This window comes from Pseudorca crassidens, chromosome 1, assembly GCF_039906515.1.
Source record: "Pseudorca crassidens isolate mPseCra1 chromosome 1, mPseCra1.hap1, whole genome shotgun sequence".
NCBI classification, from domain to species: domain Eukaryota; kingdom Metazoa; phylum Chordata; class Mammalia; order Artiodactyla; family Delphinidae; genus Pseudorca; species Pseudorca crassidens.
Genome location: NC_090296.1, coordinates 77,133,966 through 77,155,000, shown reverse-complemented (window position 1 = coordinate 77,155,000; position 21,035 = coordinate 77,133,966). Strand labels below are relative to the sequence as shown.

General features: G+C 37.5%; 1 protein-coding gene across 3 annotated transcripts in view; it reads right to left on the bottom strand.

Annotated features, from left to right (window-relative positions):
• SLC12A6 (solute carrier family 12 member 6) overlaps positions 1–21,035 on the bottom strand; it is a 92,747-nt gene that overhangs the window by 41,510 nt on the left and 30,202 nt on the right. For 2 of the 3 annotated variants that reach the window (XM_067742031.1, XM_067742049.1), the window contains exon 2: positions 2,742–2,786. The exons of the other annotated variant lie outside the window; for it this stretch is intronic. In XM_067742031.1, coding sequence (XP_067598132.1) covers positions 2,742–2,786 — 45 coding nt within the window. The remainder of the gene's footprint in view (positions 1–2,741; positions 2,787–21,035) is intronic. 3 annotated transcript variants of the gene reach the window in all.

Below are 21,035 nucleotides of genomic sequence, written 5' to 3'. Positions count from 1 at the left end.
CTCCTCAGCCTGACCCTGAGTTTTGCAAGAGATCTGATGAGTCAGTGGGAACAGTAGATACATTAAAATAACTTCACTCTGCTGACAGGAAAAGAAAAGCATTTAGAAGGTTTAAAAGATCCTATTATAAACTCCCTTCAGCAGGCAAGGCAACTGAAGCAGTTTTTCAACTACTGGGCCAAATTATCCTAAATGAGGTTTTTACAGAATCTGGCAAGATTTTAATTCAAGCTACCACAGCTTTTTCTGAGGAACTATAAGATGATTAGAAAATATAACAAAAATTATCTTTCACTCTTTTGCAAACTCCATATTTTAAAAAATAAACCAGTAAGGGGAATTCCCTGGAGTTCCAGTGGTTAGGACTCCTCACGTTCATTGCTGAGGGCACAGGTTCAACCCCTGGTGGGGGAACTAAGATCCCACAAGCAGCATGGCGTGGCCAAAAATAAATTGATTAATTAAAATAAAAATAAACCAGTAAGGATTTTGAGGCTGTAGTTAAATGTACTTAGGATGGGAGACAGAGGATGACAGTTATTAACAGCATGAGAAAAAAGAAGAATATAATTTGACTTAATGAACCTAGGAGACAGACAGGGTAGCAGGATGAACTTACCTAAACTGGATAAATCCCCAGGTTTATTTAAAATTGAACGCAATTGTAGGTTGCCAAATGAGATTAATGTCTGGAGTAGTCTTTTTGTAAATACTAGGGTTTTTAGCTAATACTGACTGAGAGAATTCTTCACGATCACATACTATTTCTTTTTGCCTACAATTAGTTAATCTACTACCTTTTACTACAAGTGCTTAATTGGAAACAAAACCCAGCTTAGTAACACTGGAACAGTACCAACTCCCCTGACTGTCCATTTCATTAACTAAGTCCTTCCCTCCCTCCATTACACACGTGTTCCTGCTCAGACGATGAACCACTCTCCAAACATCTCTACCTATCAGGCATGTATCAGAGACAGAAGCAATTTAACAGTTTAGGGGGAAATCTACCAAAATCTTTCGATTAAATCTTAACCATTCCTGGTCCAAATATGAAATTTTTATACAGAGAAGACGAATTTTGAACAGTTTAAATAAACTATCCAATATAAAAATATAAAAAAGAGAATAGTGACAGCCTCAATGCCACAAAGCTAAGACCCTGGTGATCACAATTCTAGCTACATGTTCATGTCAAACCATTTACTTAACAAATATTTATTGAGTGCCTAAGGTGTCAGTGTTCCAGCACATAAACTCACTCAAAGGAATGAGAATTAAGACCAGAAACTTAAGTCCTTAACATACAAAGAGCAAAAAAGGAATATCCCAGTTTCTTCAACTAATACTCTGAACCTATAATAAGCAAACAAGTCAAGTACTTTCTCTATTTTGGACTTTTTGATACCTTATATTTCCCACAGCTGCTTTGCATATATTCTAACCGTCAAAAGTTCAACAATGAATAAACCAAAATAAACTTCAAATCAAAAGACAGACACATAAAATAGCTGTTAATATATTTAAAAGTACTTAATTCACTCATAATTAAAGAGGTACAAATAAGAACTAGAGATGCCATTTCCACCTACTAGTTAAAGAAAAAATTTTAAGATTGATAATATCTACTTTTGATGATAGGACCTGCGTATGCTTCCACATTCTTCACTGGTGGGTATAAGTTGATATATCTTCCTGAAAATATATATACCTTTTGACCAGGGAATCCCACTGTTAGGAATTTATCCTAAAAATATACTGGCAATGAGAATGCAAGGATATATGCACAAGATGTTCATTGCAACATAATCTGTAACAGTAAAACACCTTGAAATAACTTAAATGCTCAAGAATAAAATTACAGTGTAGGAATAAATGAAATTCTATTCTACTACAAACAAAGACATGAGGCAAATCTTTATGTACTGATATGGGATGTCCAAGATAAAATATTAAGTGAAAAAAAAGGAAATCACAGAACAGTCTGTATAGTATAACTCCACTGATAGAAAAAGGAAGTAAGATAGTCATAGTATATAATATAAAAATGTGTAATAAAAAATTTCTATAAGAATTCACAAAAAAGTGTCAATAGCAAGTACCTTGGGGGAGTAGAAGTGAGGTCGTGGGGAGAAGACATACTTTAGAAGACCTTTCCTTTTTTTTATATGTACTTTTTGTATTGTCTGAATTCCTCACCAGAGTATGTTTTATTTTTATATTTAAAAAACTCATCAGTTCTGAGATGTGGAATTCTTGTCAAATTACAAGCTTAGTGCAATTTAAATAAATGATACCTAGAAGAAATCAATTCATTTCCATAACTTATTTCACAGATAAGGACTGGAACATCAATTTCTTTGGCTCGCTGAATGTTGTGCTGTTTATGAAGTACTTTCAAGAATGAAAACGAAGGTGATCATAAGATATTATAGAATATTATATCTTCTTTTCAAAATTATCTGGAAAAAAGAAGCTCTAACTCTTACAGACCTTTTTTTAAACCATAGACCATGTAAAATTACTTTTTAATGTAACTAAATTGAATCTTCACAATCAACTGCAGAAGTAGATTCCTAAAACTTACCAAGTTGGGAATAGAAACAGCAAGAAAAAAAGCTGAGGAGTGAAAAGTAGAAAATGGGTACAGAAAATAGAATTAAAGAAGGGAGTAATGTCTCTTAGTATAAGCAGGAAAAGGGTGACTTTAGAGAGAGTCAGTTCCCACAGGAATACTATACCTAACAGCTGGCTGTGTTCCCCTGTGATGGAGTTCTGACTCGGGTCTGAAAAACAAACAATTGAAAAGAAAAGAAAAATGAATGACCAAAACAAATAATTTCTTAAGAATCAGCAACAAAAGTCAACCAAGGAAATAAGCAAAAAAAAAAAAAAAAAAAAAAAGTATGATGCTCAAGAAACATTAACATAAGGATATTAAAAATAGAACTATTATAAAAAATAATTCCACAACTTCCTCAAAAAATTAAACAACAGAATTACCATGTGACCCATGGTATACACCCAAAAGAATTGCTAACAGGGACTCAGATACTTGTACAACAATGTTTACAGCAGCATTATTCACAATAGTCAAAAGGTGGAAATAATCCAAGTGTCCTCCAAAGATGAATGGATAAACAAAATGTGGTACAGATGGTCTCTGACTTATGATGGTTTGACTTAAGATTTTTCGGTTTTATGATGGTGAAAAAGCAATATGCATTCAGCTGAAACCATACTTTGGATTGTGAATATATACACACACATATATGTGTATATATATATATATACACACACATATATATATATATACACACACACATATATATATATATACACACACACATATATATGTATACACATATATATACACATATATACTTTTTTTTTTTGGCTGCGCCGCACAGCATGCGGTATCTCATTTCTCCAACCAGGGATCGAACCCTTGCACCCTGCAGTGGAAGCGCAGTCTTAATCACTGGACCACCAGGGAAGTCCCTGGATTTTGAATTTTGATCTTTTCCTAGGTTAGTGATTTGCAGTACAATACTCTCTTGTGATGCTGGGCAGCGCAGCGAGCCGCAGCTCCCAGTCAGCCACGCAATCAGGAGGATAAACAACCATTACAACCGTTCTGTACCCATACAACCATTCTGTTCTCTAATTTCAGTATTCAATAAGTTACATGAGATATTCAACACTTTGTTATAAAATAGTCTTTGTGTTAGATGATTTTGCTCAACTGTAGGCTAATATAAGTGTTCTGAGCATGTTTAAGGTAGGCTAGACTAAGCTATGAAGTTCAGTAGGTTACGTATAGTAAATGCACTTCGACTTAATATTTTCAATTTAGGAAGGGTTTATCAGGACGTAACCCTACTGTAAGTCGAAGAAGATCTATATATACATACAATGGGATATTATTCAGCCATAAAAAGGCATCAAGTTCGGATATGTGCTACAACATGCATAAACCTTGAAAATATCACACTACGGGAAATAAGCCAGAAGCAGAACAAATACTGTATGATTCCATTTATATGAAATATCTAGAAAAGGCAAATGGGCAAACTTATAGAGACAGAAAGTAGGTCAGAGGTTACCAGGGGCTGGGGAGTGTGGGGGGGAAATGGGGAGTGGGATGTTATTGCTTAATAAGTTGTAAAAAAATTTCTCAAATAGAACTGGAGGATATAAAATGGCGAGTCTCATCCATGTGCCCTCAGGAAGACAAAATTGAACTAAGAGGCTGATTTCCCATAAATGCCTGATTTATAGAAACAAAATTTTCTCAGATGATGGGGGTTGATCTGAGGTTGCCTCCTATCAAACTTGGTAAGTTTCGCCAGAAGCATGAACAAGAGATGGCCCAGGTTGGGTTAGTCTCACAAAGTGGGCTGAAATGAGCTTTGTTTGTGTGACTAGACTGATTCTGTCTGCTCAGGAAGTTTTCAAGGCTGGTCTCTGTTTGTTTTTTATTTTAACTGACTCAGACTGAACTCTCCCCTCTTTACATTCCCTGCCCATAAATACAACCTACCCCAAACTTTCACCGGACTCACCTGTAGCTTGCTACAGTTTGCTTGTCCCAAATTGCAATTCCTCTGCTATTCCTGAATAAATTCATCTTTTCCAGCTTGCCTCAGTTTACCTCTTTATTTAGGTCAACAGAGAACAGAGTTTCAGTTTGGGGTGATGAGAAATTTTGGAAATAGTGGTAATGGTTGTACAACATTGTGAATATAATTACTGTCACTGAATTGTGCACTAAAAAGTGGTTAAAATGGCAAATTTTGTGTTATATATATTTTATTACAATATAAAGTTAAACAAATAATCACATAAATTTGGCAATATTAGTTCCATAAAGTAGAAGGATGATTCAGGGCCTATGACATGAATTACATTTTGTTTTTAATGACAAAGGAACATGTGGCCAGAGCAGTTGCAAGTCAAGACATAAGTAAAGCACTCATTACTACTAGCAGATATGTTATGATTTGACTTTCAGATAAAATGACTAAACTGGCTTTTATAAATATCTCTTTCTTCAGCAATCTATAATAAAATTAGTAACAATAAACCAAGTTCCTAATCCAAGAGATACTGACAGTCGCCATTTAACGACCAATCACTTGCTTATTTTAAAGGCTTGGAAACCATTAAGGGCTAAATATGGAAAAGACTCTGAGCTGCACTTTCCTCAAAGAGTAAATCTTGGTCTTCCCTGGTGGCGCAGTGGTTAAGAATCCACCTGCCAATGCAGGGGACACGGTTCAAGCCCTGGTCCAGGAAGATCCCACATGCCACGGAGCAGCTAAGTCCGTGCGCCACAACTACTGAGCCTGTGCTCTACAGCCCGTGAACCACAACTACTGAGCCCGTGTGCCACAACTACTGAAACCCACACGCCTAGAGCCCATGTTCCTCAACAAGAGGAACCACCGTAATGAGAAGCCCATGCAATGCAACGAAGAGTAGCCCTCACTCGCCGCAACTAGAGAAAGCCCATGCGCAGCAACAAAGACCCAACGCAGCCAAAAATAAATGAATAAATAAATAAATTTTTTAAAAGAGTAGACCTCTTGAGATACTGAGGATTACATCTGGATTCCTTGAATGCGTTTAAGGAATAAAAATAATTTTAGACTGGGGGTCTATGAACAATAGAAAAAAAAATTTCATTCTCATTTTCACTAACCTCTAATTGAAGTTTAGTATTTTCTCCAAATATGATGTAGGCAACAAATTACATAAAAGTACCGGTGATTTTGTCAACAACAAATATCTGATATTTTCCTATCACATTATAGTTGTTGCATATATCTCATAATATCTTTTAGGTTCCACACTATTTTGAAATTATGGTAGTTATTAGAGGGGCTGCTAGCTTTAAGCAGGTTTAAAGACTGCCAAAGAGGTCCAAAATATAAAAAAGATTAAAAATTACTACTTGAGGGCTTCCCTGGTGGCGCAGTGGTTGAGAGTCCGCCTGCCGATGCAGGGGACACGGGTTCGTGCCCCGGTCCGGGAAGATCCCATATGCCGCGGAGTGGCTGGGCCCGTAAGCCATGGCCGCTGAGGCTGCGCGTCTGGAGCCTGTGCTCCGCAAAGGGAGAGGCCACAACAGTGAGAGGCCCGCGTACCACAAAAAAAATAAAAATAAAATAAAATAAAAAATTACTATTTGAAACAAAATTCAAATAACATTTTCCGTGGTATTTCTAAATATAAAATATATATAATTAAATCTAACACTTTAAGCATCCCAGACAGAAAGAACCAATCAGAATACTAAACAAATTCTGATTTCTGATGTATATAGTCTATATTATAGTGGAAGAAATAAGGTAAAAACCTGATTCCTATAACTAAAGTTTTAAATGCTATGTGAACATTTAATGATATATTTTTAGACGATTTTCTTCATCTTAATTTGGTTTTAAAAAAGAGAAATTCCAAATTTTTAAAAGATATTTTTGCCAATATACTAGGAAAGTGAATTCTCAGTTTTTAATTTAAACTAGTTTTATTTCCTATCTAAATAAAGAATATAGGTTGTTCTTGTACGTAAGACAAAAGTAGGACTAACAGTTCTATAGCATGTTAATGTATTAGATCGCTCTCTCTCTCTCTCTCTCTCCCCGTCCCCTCATGTAGGGGGAAAATTGGGCCCTATCATTATAGAGAAACAGGTACATAATAACATGAAAGGAAGAGCACAGAAAGAATCATATAATTTCAAAACCAGAAGAAACTTGGTCATCATCTAGATCTACTCCAGTGATTCCAAAGGCAAAGTTGCAGAAGAGTTATCAGCATCATCTATTCTCCCTAAAACTATACCCTTCTCAAGATTCTGATTCCCAGATACTGTCACTAATGGGAATGCCTTTATCTCTCAGGTGTGCTTTCAGAACAAAGTTGAGAACCTTGGATTTTAACATCTAAAGTTGAGAAGAATGCTTGGGTTAATGAGTGACCAAAGACATATCACACTACTGACAAAAGAGAAAGGTTGGAGATAGAGTCTTCATGTTTGAGAACCTATGTTCGTGTTTCTCAATACTCTGTAATTCTAATTTTTCTTGCTCTAAAATACAATAGCCTAAAACAAGTTATCTGGAATTGCCAGGGAATGTATCTATGAAAAAAAATAGAAAAACATCTCAGATAACTCAGACAGAATAGGTATGATTTTAGAGGGGGGTATATAAATGACTATTTTTCTTAAAAAGAATTACCATCTTCTTTTTTTCTTTCTTTTAATAACTTTTTCAGGGCTATTGTTTTTTAAAATTTTTGTTTATTTATTTTTGGCTGCATTGGGTCTTCATCACTGCGCGAGGGCTTTTCTCTAGCTGCGGCGCACGGGCTTCTCATTGCGGTGGCTTCTCTTGTTGCAGAGCACAGGCTCTAGGAGCATGGGCTTCAGTAGTCGTGGCATGCGGGCTCAGTAGTTGTGGCTCACAGGCTCCAGAGCACAAGCTCAGTAGTTGTGGCACATGGGCTTACTCTGTGGCATGTGGGATCTTCCCGGACCAGGGCTCAATCCCATGTCCCCTGCATTGGCAGGCAGATTCTTAACCACTGCACCACCACGGAAGCCCAGAATTACCACCTTCTTTACTGTATATTTCCTTGCCTTCTGAGCTGTGCATACATGATGTATGTGCATTTTCTAGTCAAGCCAGGACTCTTACTTGAACACCCTCCTATACAGTCAGTCCTCTGTTTCCAGGGAAGTGGAACCCATGGATTTGGAGGGCCTACCGTACTACGCCATTTTATATAAGGGATTTGAGCATCTGCGGATTTTGGTATTCAAGGGTGGGGGGCGGTCCTGGAACCAAACCCACCTGGATTCCGAGGGGCGACTGTATTTGAGATGAGTAGAAATAAGTCTACTGTATAGTTCCTCACAAGTTTTTTCATTTATTATAATTAAAGGAACGCAGGGCAATCTTTACCTGATACTTATTTGGTTATATGAAGACTAACCTCAAGGACCTGCAAATAAATGCTTCATTAATACATGTAAAAGCTGAAACAAGGGCAAATTTAAGCTCATGAACCCACCAGGATGAAACTAGCCATGCCTGTAAAAAAATCACAATTGGTAAATGGGTTTAAGTTGAAGGGCGTTTCTGGGCCGCAATCCAAATTGTGTATTCAACATGATAACAGTGCTCTGAGATGTGTCTGGGCACCTCCCTATCGTCCTATGTTTGAACTCTCCCATTTAACATTTTTCCTGCCTGTGTCACTAATGAGGGCACACCCAAGTTTGCCTAATACTGGGTGTTGTCCTAAATATTACTCAAAAGGATACTTGTTTTAACCAAATTACTTCCTGTAATGGGAACAATGGGCCAATAATGTGACTATTTTAACCCTTTGATGGCCTTCCTAAATTAAGCCACTCCTAGGTCATAATACAACCAGATTATATACAAAAGCCTGTGATACTCTACAGGCAAAACGGTAGTTCAAATTAAAAATAGAAACATACACCTTTTCACAACAGGTAAATGCCATCAGAAAAATGAACTGAAACTATTCCTCGTAACAGTAATGATATGGTAGTTTTACAAAATGGGCACTTGCTCAATATATTTAGTTTATCCTGGGCAAACGGTAAAGAACAGAGATTTTATTTAATTTCTTGCCATGTGCCTTGGAGCACAGAGAGAAAAAAATGATTGTGGGTGGTATTCACTTGCAAAACTGCCTCTATAAATAGTTTTTCTGAAGAGCCTTATTATCTCCCTTAGTTTCCCCATAGCAATAGTCTTTTTCTGAATTTCCTTTGATAATCGCTTCATCTACTACTCTTGGCAGAGAATTTGAAGCAAATAAAGCTAGCCTATATCTTGCATCTAAAACTCAGTGTAAAAGGTTTAAGTCTTCATTAAAGACAGATCAGTAATTTCATTAAAATAATGCAATCAATAGTGGAAACTGTTGCCTAAACATTTAGAAAAAGAAGTAGGCATAACCAAGGGCATATACACCAGGACAATTAGCTTATTATGCTACTGTCTATATTATCTAGACATACCACAAAAACTATTTAAAGATACCAGGTCTTCCCTGGTGGTGCAGTGGTTAAGAATCCGCCTGCCAATGCAGGGGACACGGGTTTGAGCCCTGGTCCGGAAAGATCCCACATGCCACGGAGCAGCTAAGTCCGTGCGCCACAACTACTGAGCCTGTGCTCTACAGCCCGTGAACCACAACTACTGAGCCCGTGTGCCACAACTACTGAAACCCACACGCCTAGAGCCCATGTTCCTCAACAAGAGGAACCACCGTAATGAGAAGCCCATGCAATGCAACGAAGAGTAGCCCTCACTCGCCGCAACTAGAGAAAGCCCATGTGCAGCAACAAAGACCCAACGCAGCCAAAAATAAATGAATAAATAAATAAATTTTTTAAAAGAGTAGACCTCTTGAGATACTGAGGATTACATCTGGATTCCTTGAATGCGTTTAAGGAATAAAAATAATTTTAGACTGGGGGTCTATGAACAATAGAAAAAAAAATTTCATTCTCATTTTCACTAACCTCTAATTGAAGTTTAGTATTTTCTCCAAATATGATGTAGGCAACAAATTACATAAAAGTACCGGTGATTTTGTCAACAACAAATATCTGATATTTTCCTATCACATTATAGTTGTTGCATATATCTCATAATATCTTTTAGGTTCCACACTATTTTGAAATTATGGTAGTTATTAGAGGGGCTGCTAGCTTTAAGCAGGTTTAAAGACTGCCAAAGAGGTCCAAAATATAAAAAAGATTAAAAATTACTACTTGAGGGCTTCCCTGGTGGCGCAGTGGTTGAGAGTCCGCCTGCCGATGCAGGGGACACGGGTTCGTGCCCCGGTCCGGGAAGATCCCATATGCCGCGGAGTGGCTGGGCCCGTAAGCCATGGCCGCTGAGGCTGCGCGTCTGGAGCCTGTGCTCCGCAAAGGGAGAGGCCACAACAGTGAGAGGCCCGCGTACCACAAAAAAAATAAAAATAAAATAAAATAAAAAATTACTATTTGAAACAAAATTCAAATAACATTTTCCGTGGTATTTCTAAATATAAAATATATATAATTAAATCTAACACTTTAAGCATCCCAGACAGAAAGAACCAATCAGAATACTAAACAAATTCTGATTTCTGATGTATATAGTCTATATTATAGTGGAAGAAATAAGGTAAAAACCTGATTCCTATAACTAAAGTTTTAAATGCTATGTGAACATTTAATGATATATTTTTAGACGATTTTCTTCATCTTAATTTGGTTTTAAAAAAGAGAAATTCCAAATTTTTAAAAGATATTTTTGCCAATATACTAGGAAAGTGAATTCTCAGTTTTTAATTTAAACTAGTTTTATTTCCTATCTAAATAAAGAATATAGGTTGTTCTTGTACGTAAGACAAAAGTAGGACTAACAGTTCTATAGCATGTTAATGTATTAGATCGCTCTCTCTCTCTCTCTCCCCGTCCCCTCATGTAGGGGGAAAATTGGGCCCTATCATTATAGAGAAACAGGTACATAATAACATGAAAGGAAGAGCACAGAAAGAATCATATAATTTCAAAACCAGAAGAAACTTGGTCATCATCTAGATCTACTCCAGTGATTCCAAAGGCAAAGTTGCAGAAGAGTTATCAGCATCATCTATTCTCCCTAAAACTATACCCTTCTCAAGATTCTGATTCCCAGATACTGTCACTAATGGGAATGCCTTTATCTCTCAGGTGTGCTTTCAGAACAAAGTTGAGAACCTTGGATTTTAACATCTAAAGTTGAGAAGAATGCTTGGGTTAATGAGTGACCAAAGACATATCACACTACTGACAAAAGAGAAAGGTTGGAGATAGAGTTTTCATGTTTGAGAACCTATGTTCGTGTTTCTCAATACTCTGTAATTCTAATTTTTCTTGCTCTAAAATACAATAGCCTAAAACAAGTTATCTGGAATTGCCAGGGAATGTATCTATGAAAAAAAATAGAAAAACATCTCAGATAACTCAGACAGAATAGGTATGATTTTAGAGGGGGGTATATAAATGACTATTTTTCTTAAAAAGAATTACCATCTTCTTTTTTTCTTTCTTTTAATAACTTTTTCAGGGCTATTGTTTTTTAAAATTTTTGTTTATTTATTTTTGGCTGCATTGGGTCTTCATCACTGCGCGAGGGCTTTTCTCTAGCTGCGGCGCACGGGCTTCTCATTGCGGTGGCTTCTCTTGTTGCAGAGCACAGGCTCTAGGAGCATGGGCTTCAGTAGTCGTGGCATGCGGGCTCAGTAGTTGTGGCTCACAGGCTCCAGAGCACAAGCTCAGTAGTTGTGGCACATGGGCTTACTCTGTGGCATGTGGGATCTTCCCGGACCAGGGCTCAATCCCATGTCCCCTGCATTGGCAGGCAGATTCTTAACCACTGCACCACCACGGAAGCCCAGAATTACCACCTTCTTTACTGTATATTTCCTTGCCTTCTGAGCTGTGCATACATGATGTATGTGCATTTTCTAGTCAAGCCAGGACTCTTACTTGAACACCCTCCTATACAGTCAGTCCTCTGTTTCCAGGGAAGTGGAACCCATGGATTTGGAGGGCCTACCGTACTACGCCATTTTATATAAGGGATTTGAGCATCTGCGGATTTTGGTATTCAAGGGTGGGGGGCGGTCCTGGAACCAAACCCACCTGGATTCCGAGGGGCGACTGTATTTGAGATGAGTAGAAATAAGTCTACTGTATAGTTCCTCACAAGTTTTTTCATTTATTATAATTAAAGGAACGCAGGGCAATCTTTACCTGATACTTATTTGGTTATATGAAGACTAACCTCAAGGACCTGCAAATAAATGCTTCATTAATACATGTAAAAGCTGAAACAAGGGCAAATTTAAGCTCATGAACCCACCAGGATGAAACTAGCCATGCCTGTAAAAAAATCACAATTGGTAAATGGGTTTAAGTTGAAGGGCGTTTCTGGGCCGCAATCCAAATTGTGTATTCAACATGATAACAGTGCTCTGAGATGTGTCTGGGCACCTCCCTATCGTCCTATGTTTGAACTCTCCCATTTAACATTTTTCCTGCCTGTGTCACTAATGAGGGCACACCCAAGTTTGCCTAATACTGGGTGTTGTCCTAAATATTACTCAAAAGGATACTTGTTTTAACCAAATTACTTCCTGTAATGGGAACAATGGGCCAATAATGTGACTATTTTAACCCTTTGATGGCCTTCCTAAATTAAGCCACTCCTAGGTCATAATACAACCAGATTATATACAAAAGCCTGTGATACTCTACAGGCAAAACGGTAGTTCAAATTAAAAATAGAAACATACACCTTTTCACAACAGGTAAATGCCATCAGAAAAATGAACTGAAACTATTCCTCGTAACAGTAATGATATGGTAGTTTTACAAAATGGGCACTTGCTCAATATATTTAGTTTATCCTGGGCAAACGGTAAAGAACAGAGATTTTATTTAATTTCTTGCCATGTGCCTTGGAGCACAGAGAGAAAAAAATGATTGTGGGTGGTATTCACTTGCAAAACTGCCTCTATAAATAGTTTTTCTGAAGAGCCTTATTATCTCCCTTAGTTTCCCCATAGCAATAGTCTTTTTCTGAATTTCCTTTGATAATCGCTTCATCTACTACTCTTGGCAGAGAATTTGAAGCAAATAAAGCTAGCCTATATCTTGCATCTAAAACTCAGTGTAAAAGGTTTAAGTCTTCATTAAAGACAGATCAGTAATTTCATTAAAATAATGCAATCAATAGTGGAAACTGTTGCCTAAACATTTAGAAAAAGAAGTAGGCATAACCAAGGGCATATACACCAGGACAATTAGCTTATTATGCTACTGTCTATATTATCTAGACATACCACAAAAACTATTTAAAGATACCAGGTCTTCCCTGGTGGTGCAGTGGTTAAGAATCCGCCTGCCAATGCAGGGGACACGGGTTTGAGCCCTGGTCCGGAAAGATCCCACATGCTGTGGAGCAAATAAGCCGGTGCGCCACAACTACTAAGCCTGCGCTCTAGAGCCTGCGAGCCACAACTAGAGAAAGCCCGCGTGCAGCAACGAAGAACCAACACAACCAATAAATAAATAAATAAATAAAATTTAAAAAGAAATAAAGATACCAAATACCTGAAATCACCAGTCTTAACACATTTCTAATTTTCTGGACTCCAACTTTTAAAAAAAACCAAAGCAGCATCATCATAAGAAGCCACTGTGACTTGGAATTAGGCAAAGATGATTAAAGATGGAACCAAAGACAATTACTCTAACATTCACATTTATTAGATTCTGCCTCTCTAGTATAAGTAGGTTTTAATTTTGGTGGGAAACTTAAGACGGAAAACAAGTTGAAATAAGGTAAAATCGGAAAAGCTTATCCTCTTTACATAGATTTTGAACTGACTGCAATGAGACTAGACAGACCTAAGAAAATTTACATGTGAGTAGCTGGGTTTAAGTAAATAGATATGGGTGAAAAAAAATCAGGCAATTTGAGGCAAAGTAATTAAGCAATAAGAAGGAAATGTAAAGCACTGCATACAAAAAGTTATTAAATCATTAGTTATTTATGCTTCAAGCCTACGCCATAAAGGAGTCAAAAGATCCTTATTTGAACTTTTAATAGGAATATAATTTTTAAAAGGTATTTAGAAGTATCTGTCAAAAAAAGATAGTTTCTGCTGGAATTTATAGTTTAGTCCAAACTATCTGCCATGTAAATGATTTGTGTAGACAGCTAACCATGGAGAGAATAAGCAGGGGTAGCAGCACTGAACCATGGACTGTACTTCATGTATGGTGCATATTCCTTATTATTAATAGGGGTTTGGGGAGAAAATGATTTGGAGCAGGAATGTTAAATAAATTTGGCAAATCTATTTAATAGTCAAGTAGATTTCTATGTTTAATTTCTCAGACCCTCCAATATGCTAAAGGCTACCTATCTCCAAAGAAGAATATAATATTCATCATTCCTAAATATATCAGAAGAGATACCCTGCTTTTCATCAAACATCTTGTGTAATTAGTGTTCTACGGTATACACTTTGGGAAATGTTCAACTAATTCATATCAATATACTAAGGTTAAAAGAGAACTCCCAGGCTTCCCTGGTGGCGCAGTGGTTGAGAGTCCGCCTCCCGATGCAGGGGACACGGGTTCGTGCCCTGGTCCGAGAAGATCCCACATGCGGCGGAGCGGCTGGGCCCGTGAACCATGGCCGCTGAGCCTGTGCATCCGGAGCCTGTGCTCCTCAACGGGAGAGGCCACAACAGTGAGAGGCCTGCGTACCGCAAAAAAAAAAAAAAAAAATAGAACTCCCTGAACCATCACTCCCATTTACTCATTCATTCACTCCGTAATACCCCCATTAATTCAGTATTTTCCAGATTTGCCTAGTTAAAAGAATCATGTAGAATATTTGTTAAACTACAAATCCCTGGGTCACATAACTAACCCTAATGACTTGATCTCATGGGAGGAGGCTGAGATTCTGCAGATTTATGAAGGGCCCCAGATGACTATTAGAAAGCTTCATTCATTCATTCAACCATCCATCAGTTCAAATATTTGAGTGATTAATAAGTCCCAGGCATTGTTCTATGTTCTAGGGATAGAGCAGTAAAAAAAAAAGACAAATGTCCTATTCTCACGCAGATATGGGAAGATAAAGTATAAAAGAAAATTAAAATGAACTTATTTACAAAACAAATAGAGTCACAGATGTAGAAAACAAACTTACGATTACCAAGTAGGAAAGCGGGGGAGGGATAAATTGGGGGCTTGGGATTGACATAGACACACTACTATATATAAAATAAATAACTAATAAGAACCTACTGTATAGCACAGGTAACTCTACTCAATACTCTGCAATGACCTATATGGGAAAAAAATCCAAAAAAGAGTGGGTATATGTATACGTATAACTGATTCAATTTGCCGTACACCTGCAACTAACAATATTTCAATCAACTACACGCCAATAAAAATTAATTTTAGAAAAAGAATAAAAGAAAATTAATAATCAAGATTATTTTGTTTATAACACTAGTCCAAAATTAAGGAGAGTGAATGGAGAGGCTATTTTGTTTATTTATTTATTTTTTTCTTTTTGGAGAGGCTATTTTGGATTGGGTACACAGGGAAGATCTTTCTGACGAGGTAACCTTTAAGATGAGACTTGTATATAAAGGAGACAAACATGTGAGGATCTCGACAGAGACTGATCAGGGCATAAGAGTAGCTACACAAAGGCCCTAGAATGGGAATAAGCTTGGCGTGTTTGGGAAACATTAACATGGCTAAAACACAGTGAGTAGGAAAGCGGTTTTAAAAAAAAAAGAAAGAAAGGTTAGCAAATTAGGTAGCAGATACATCTTGCAGTATTGCAGACCATGGTAAAGAGTGTGAAGTTTATCCTAAAAATGATATGAAATAGTTGGAAGGTTTTCAAAAGCAGCATGATAGGTCTGATTAACCTTTTAGAAGATGGAGACTGTTGGCTGAAGAGTGGATTGTGGAGGGAGCGAGAGCAGAAATGGGGGAAACAAGCAGGAGTCTACTGCAGAAATCTTAGAAAGATATGATCATGACTGTAGTGAAGATGGTGAAAGCTGAGAGGTTGATGATATCTTCTGGAACGAGAGCTCATGAGTTAGTCTTCGAAGCTAATATCCATTTTACTTTAAAATTTGTAGTTCTTTTCATTTTTTTACTCAATAAATATTTTTTGAGCACCTTCTACATGTGAAACACTGTTCTAATTACTAGAAATGTAGTAACAATATCCCTGCCATCAAAGAGCTTACATGCTAGTGGGGAAGAGACAAACAATAAACAAACAACATACGTGTTAAGAGTAATAAGAGTTATAAAACAGAAAAAGAAAAGCAGAGTATGAAGACAGAGGATTAGTGGGGGCATGGTTTGTGTGCCTATTTATAGTTTAGACACTGAATCTAAAAAAGATCTCTCAGCTCATGTGATAATTTGACCAGAAACTTGAAGTGAGGCCTCTAGCCATACAAATATCTGTAGGAAGAACACTGCGGGTAGAGGGAACAGTTAGTGCAAAGACCCTGGGGCAGGTACATGTTGGCCTGTTCAATAAACAGCAAGGAAGCTAAGTTACCAAACAGAAGAGCAAGGTAAAAGTGATAAGATGTGGGATAAGAGATGAATGTGTGTGTTGGCGGAGGGGCACAGATCATATGGGGCCTTGTAGGACATAGTAGGGACTTACCATTTTCCTTTGAGTGAGCTAAAAAGCCACTGGAAGGTTTTGATTTATGTTTTAATATGACCACTCTAGCTGCTGTCTGGAGAATAGATTGCAGGAGGCAAGTGAGGAGGTAGAAAATAGTTAGAAGGCTTTCACAATGGTCCCAGAAAAGATAATGGTAGCATGGATCAACTCAGTGGTAGTGGAGGTGCTGAGAAGTGATTAGATGCTGAGTATGTTTCAATGGAAGGATTCACAAGATTAGTATGCTGATGGATTGGATATAGGGTAGAGGAGAAAGATAGGAGTCAAAGTTTTTTCCAAAGCAATTAGATGAACAGAGATGCCATTTTCTGAGCTGTGGAAGACTGGGAGAAGAGCAGTGCTGGTGATGAGGAATGCAGGTGGTGAAAGGAGGTCCTCTGTGATAGCTGTGCAGCTGTTCCGGAGAAAACACGAGGCATAAAGAAAAGACAACACAGGATTTGGAAGCAGATAAAGCTCAGGTGAGATCCCAGCTCTACCACATGTTATTCACGTAACTCTGGGAAAATGATATAATTTCTTAGCCTTAATTTACTATCTATGCAACAGGAATAAAACTACACCACAGAAAATTACTGTGAGGATTAGAGACGGTAGATACACATTAAATTCTAACTATAAAGATAACTGAGATGAGCCATGGAATGATCCTCAAGAGAAATAATAAAAATTGTAATGCTGCAAATAATCATGGTAAAAACTAGAATTTAGGTAGCTGGAGGTATTTCTTGGAACTTTAAACATTTTGCAATTGTACAATAGTACTGAGGAAAATATAGAAGTAATGCAGGTGAACCCTTGGGTTCACTGGCTTAAAATTGTATGGGCACATGGTATTAATCGTTTGATTCACCCAACTTATTCCAAATTTTGATACATTTATAGTTTGGACTAAATATGCATTAACACATGATTTGAGATTTTTAGATAAGTACAATAGTAATTATCCAAGACTGCCTGTACTACATTCCCCGTACAAGTTTATTAATGACATCAACTCAAACAATAATAATTTAATTCAGTAAGTTTTAAAGATACCTAAACCTGTTAGATACTGTGAGGAATAAAAGAATGAGTATATTTCCTGACACTAAGACGCTCATAATCTGGTGGAAGAGTCAAATTCAACATAAAAAACTATGAAAGAGGGACTTCCCTGGTGGCACAGTGGTTAAGAATCTGCCTGCCAATGCAGGGCACATGGGTTCGATCCCTAGTCCAGGAAGATCCCACATGCCGCAGAGCAACTAAGCCTGCACACCACAACTACTGAGCCTGCACTCAAGAGCCTCTGAGCCACAACTACTGAGCCCTCATGCCACAACTACTGAAGCCTGCACACGTAGAGTCTGCACTCCGTAACAAGAGAAGCCACCGCCATGAGAAGCCCGTGCACTGCAACGAAGAGTAGCCCCCACTCGCCACAACTAGAGAAAGCCCGTGTGCAGCAAGGAAGACCCAACACAGCTAAAAATAAATTAATTAATTAAATAAAAATACTATAAAAGAACCCCTCCCCCACTCTGGGCATGAGAAAGTAAAGAGAAGCCCATGCAGTTATGGACAGAGTCAGGGCTGAAAGGGTAGAGATATTAGGAAGAGATAAAGATCACCTACCTAGGATGGTAAATATGGTTCCATTTTTACTATTTGAAAACATTTAGTAACCACACTATTTCACTTTCGTTATTTTTATATTTTGATTACTTCTGTAAGAATACAAGCATTCATAAATATTTATCATAATTTTACACTAAAAGTTTATTAAAATCATTTGTTCTAAACATCTTGGCAGGTTTTTTTTGTTTGTTTGTTTTGTGATACGCGGGCCTCTCACTGTTGTGGCCTCTCCCGTTGCAGAGCACAGGCTCCGGACGCACAGGCTCAGCGGCCATGGCTCACGGGCCCAGCCGCTCCGCGGCATGTGGGATCTTCCCAGACCGGGGCACGAACCCGTGTCCCCTGCATCAGCAGGCGGACTCTCAACCACTGCGCCACCAGGGAAGCCCTCTTAGTAAGTTTTTATAACTGTGATTTTAGATTATCAGGACATGATTCCACCTTCTCCCTACACCCCTACCATTAACCCTGTTACCTGGGAGTTGAAGCAGTTTATCAAATAGAATTTTCTTATGTCTGTTCTAGAATATCCGTAACATCTCTTCAAAACTCAATGATCTCTTTTTTAACAGGCTCAGAGCCTCTGCTTGGCAACAGTATCTAGCAAGATTAAAATCATTTATATTACATCTATTTTTAGTTTATATTTTATTTATAGAGTGGCAAGCACTGCTGGTATTTCATTTGGTGACAAAGTTTCTTATATAAAAGAAAGCAGAAAAGCACTGACAGTGTAGGGAAAAAAAGAATGCAAAAATGATACATAAAAATGGAAAGATTATAAAGATAGTCTCTAAGTGGCTCAATTTAGGGAAATTTTCCTACTATCATCATACCAAACCTGTACAACAACCTTGTGAGGAAGAATTATTCCCATGTTCCAGAAGAAACTAGCTCAGAAAACGGAAATGATTTGCCCAAGGTGGTAGAGCTGATAACCTGTGGTATTGCCTTTAGTGCTGCAAGGGTCCAAAGGAGAAGAGTAACATGGACTGAGACAGTAGGAGCTTTAAGTAAAACTTTTAAAAACCTTAAAAATCATGGAGAACTCAAAATCATAGGAGAGGAATAAACACGGCACATGTCTGGGATCGTCTTGGAAGGGTTGGGTCCTATCAGGAAAAGTCTTGACATCTAAGGGAGATGAAAAACAACTAAAATTCTCTGTGTGGAAGTCTAAAAATAAAAGTGGTATTTTAGGTAAGAAAATAAGAGTGTAATATGCAAATGAAATAAATTCCAGATTTATCAGAGATCAGCAGGCATGATCATTGCTAGGCCACTGTAGTTTTTCCATGTGCTAACACGCATCTCTAGCATGGTCTGTCTCTAGGTGGTTGTTATTATTAGTATTAGTTCAACCAATACTCTGAAAGCCTACTCTATGTCAGGTGCTGTGCTAGGCACTACAGATACCAAAAGAGTAACCCTTTGTTCTCAAGAATTTCGAGAGGAAATATGTAAATAATTATGAAAATAAAAATAATTGTTATAGTATAGGTACAAATACTGTGGGAATCAAAAAGGAAGTTAAACAAAATAAAGTGGTGATCAGGGATGATGTCAAGGGGATAACTGAGCTAAATCTTGAAGGATGGGTAGTTTATCAAAAAGCAGAATGGGTGAGAGAAAATGGACAAGGGGAGACGTTCTAGTCAGAGGGATTGACAATGAGGACATAGCTAATTGAGAAGTTCTGGAGATAACATAGGAAATATACACATAATAATATACCTGTATACAATATTAGGTATATATTATACCTAATATATAATAGTATATAATGTTATATTAGTCTATAATACCATACATATAAATAAATGTATTGTACCTAACATATAATATATACCTAATTGATAGGAAAGGAGATTTTTTAAATTGATTTAAAAAGTGGGTAAGATAAGAAGCAGAACCAGTCAGCATATATGTTTCCAACTTTTGATTCTTCCCCGTTCTCATTCATCAAATCCAGTCAATTGTGGCTTCCCCACCAACTCTTCTTTCCATTACCCTGCCACCATTTAGAGTCTCATTCTTCACACCTTGGACCATTAAAATAGTCAATTATTCTCCCTGCCACCGATTCTCCTATCGTCAAACAATTCTGCATTTTCCTCCCTATTAATTCTGCCTTTATCAGGTTGCTTTATTGTTTTAAAAATAAACACTTTCAAAGATCTCCAAGTTAGAGTGCCAGGAGTGCTCAACCATTTTGTGAAGAGACGATCATTCTCACTTCTTGTTTATATATATCGTGACATCATGTGTGGGGTACTGATTCAAGTCCCTCCACAGAAAGGAAAGGGTTGCCTTTGCAGGCTCTGTCTCCGCTCCTACTGTCTGTTTTCAGGCTGGGAGTAGTAGTGGTAATGGTGGTGGTAGCAGAGGCTAATGGCTTAAACAGCCATAAATAGATCCTGGTTTACTTGTTTGAATCCCTTGGCTTATAGGATGAACTCCAAAAACCTAATCCTGGCTTTCAAGTCCCTTTATAATCTAGCACTAGTTTACTCCTCTCTAACCTTATCATTTGCTGTTTTTAGTCATGAACTCTCTGCTCCACACTCTCTGGAATGCTTTGAGCCTTGATTCTAGACGCATGCATTTTTGTTTGTATCACTTTTTCATTGAAAATTTCCCTCTCTTTTGTCTCCACTTACCTGACTGCTATATCTTTCAAAGGCTCAATTCAAATGCTTCTTCTTCCTTAGGGTATATACTGCCTTGTATTGTCTTTTAATTAACAAACCTATTAATTCAACAAATAAGTTTTGTTAAAACTCTTCTAAAATATATGGGAGTAAATCCACTGGAAGTTGAAGAGCTCATGTGAAATGAACATGATTGTGATTTTAATGCAGTCTATAACACTTGGAAGATAGCAAGAATAATAGCAAAAAGCAGATTTAATGAAGCTCACAGTATAAAGATAAAGACAGTTTCTTAGACCAAATCCACAAACTGATTAGCCAAGAAAAGTATAAATGACAGAAGAGGGTTAAAAATCATAGAAAAACCTCACCACGAAGTACAAAGAGGAAAAGATTGTTTGGGGATTGTTGCAAACATTCAAGA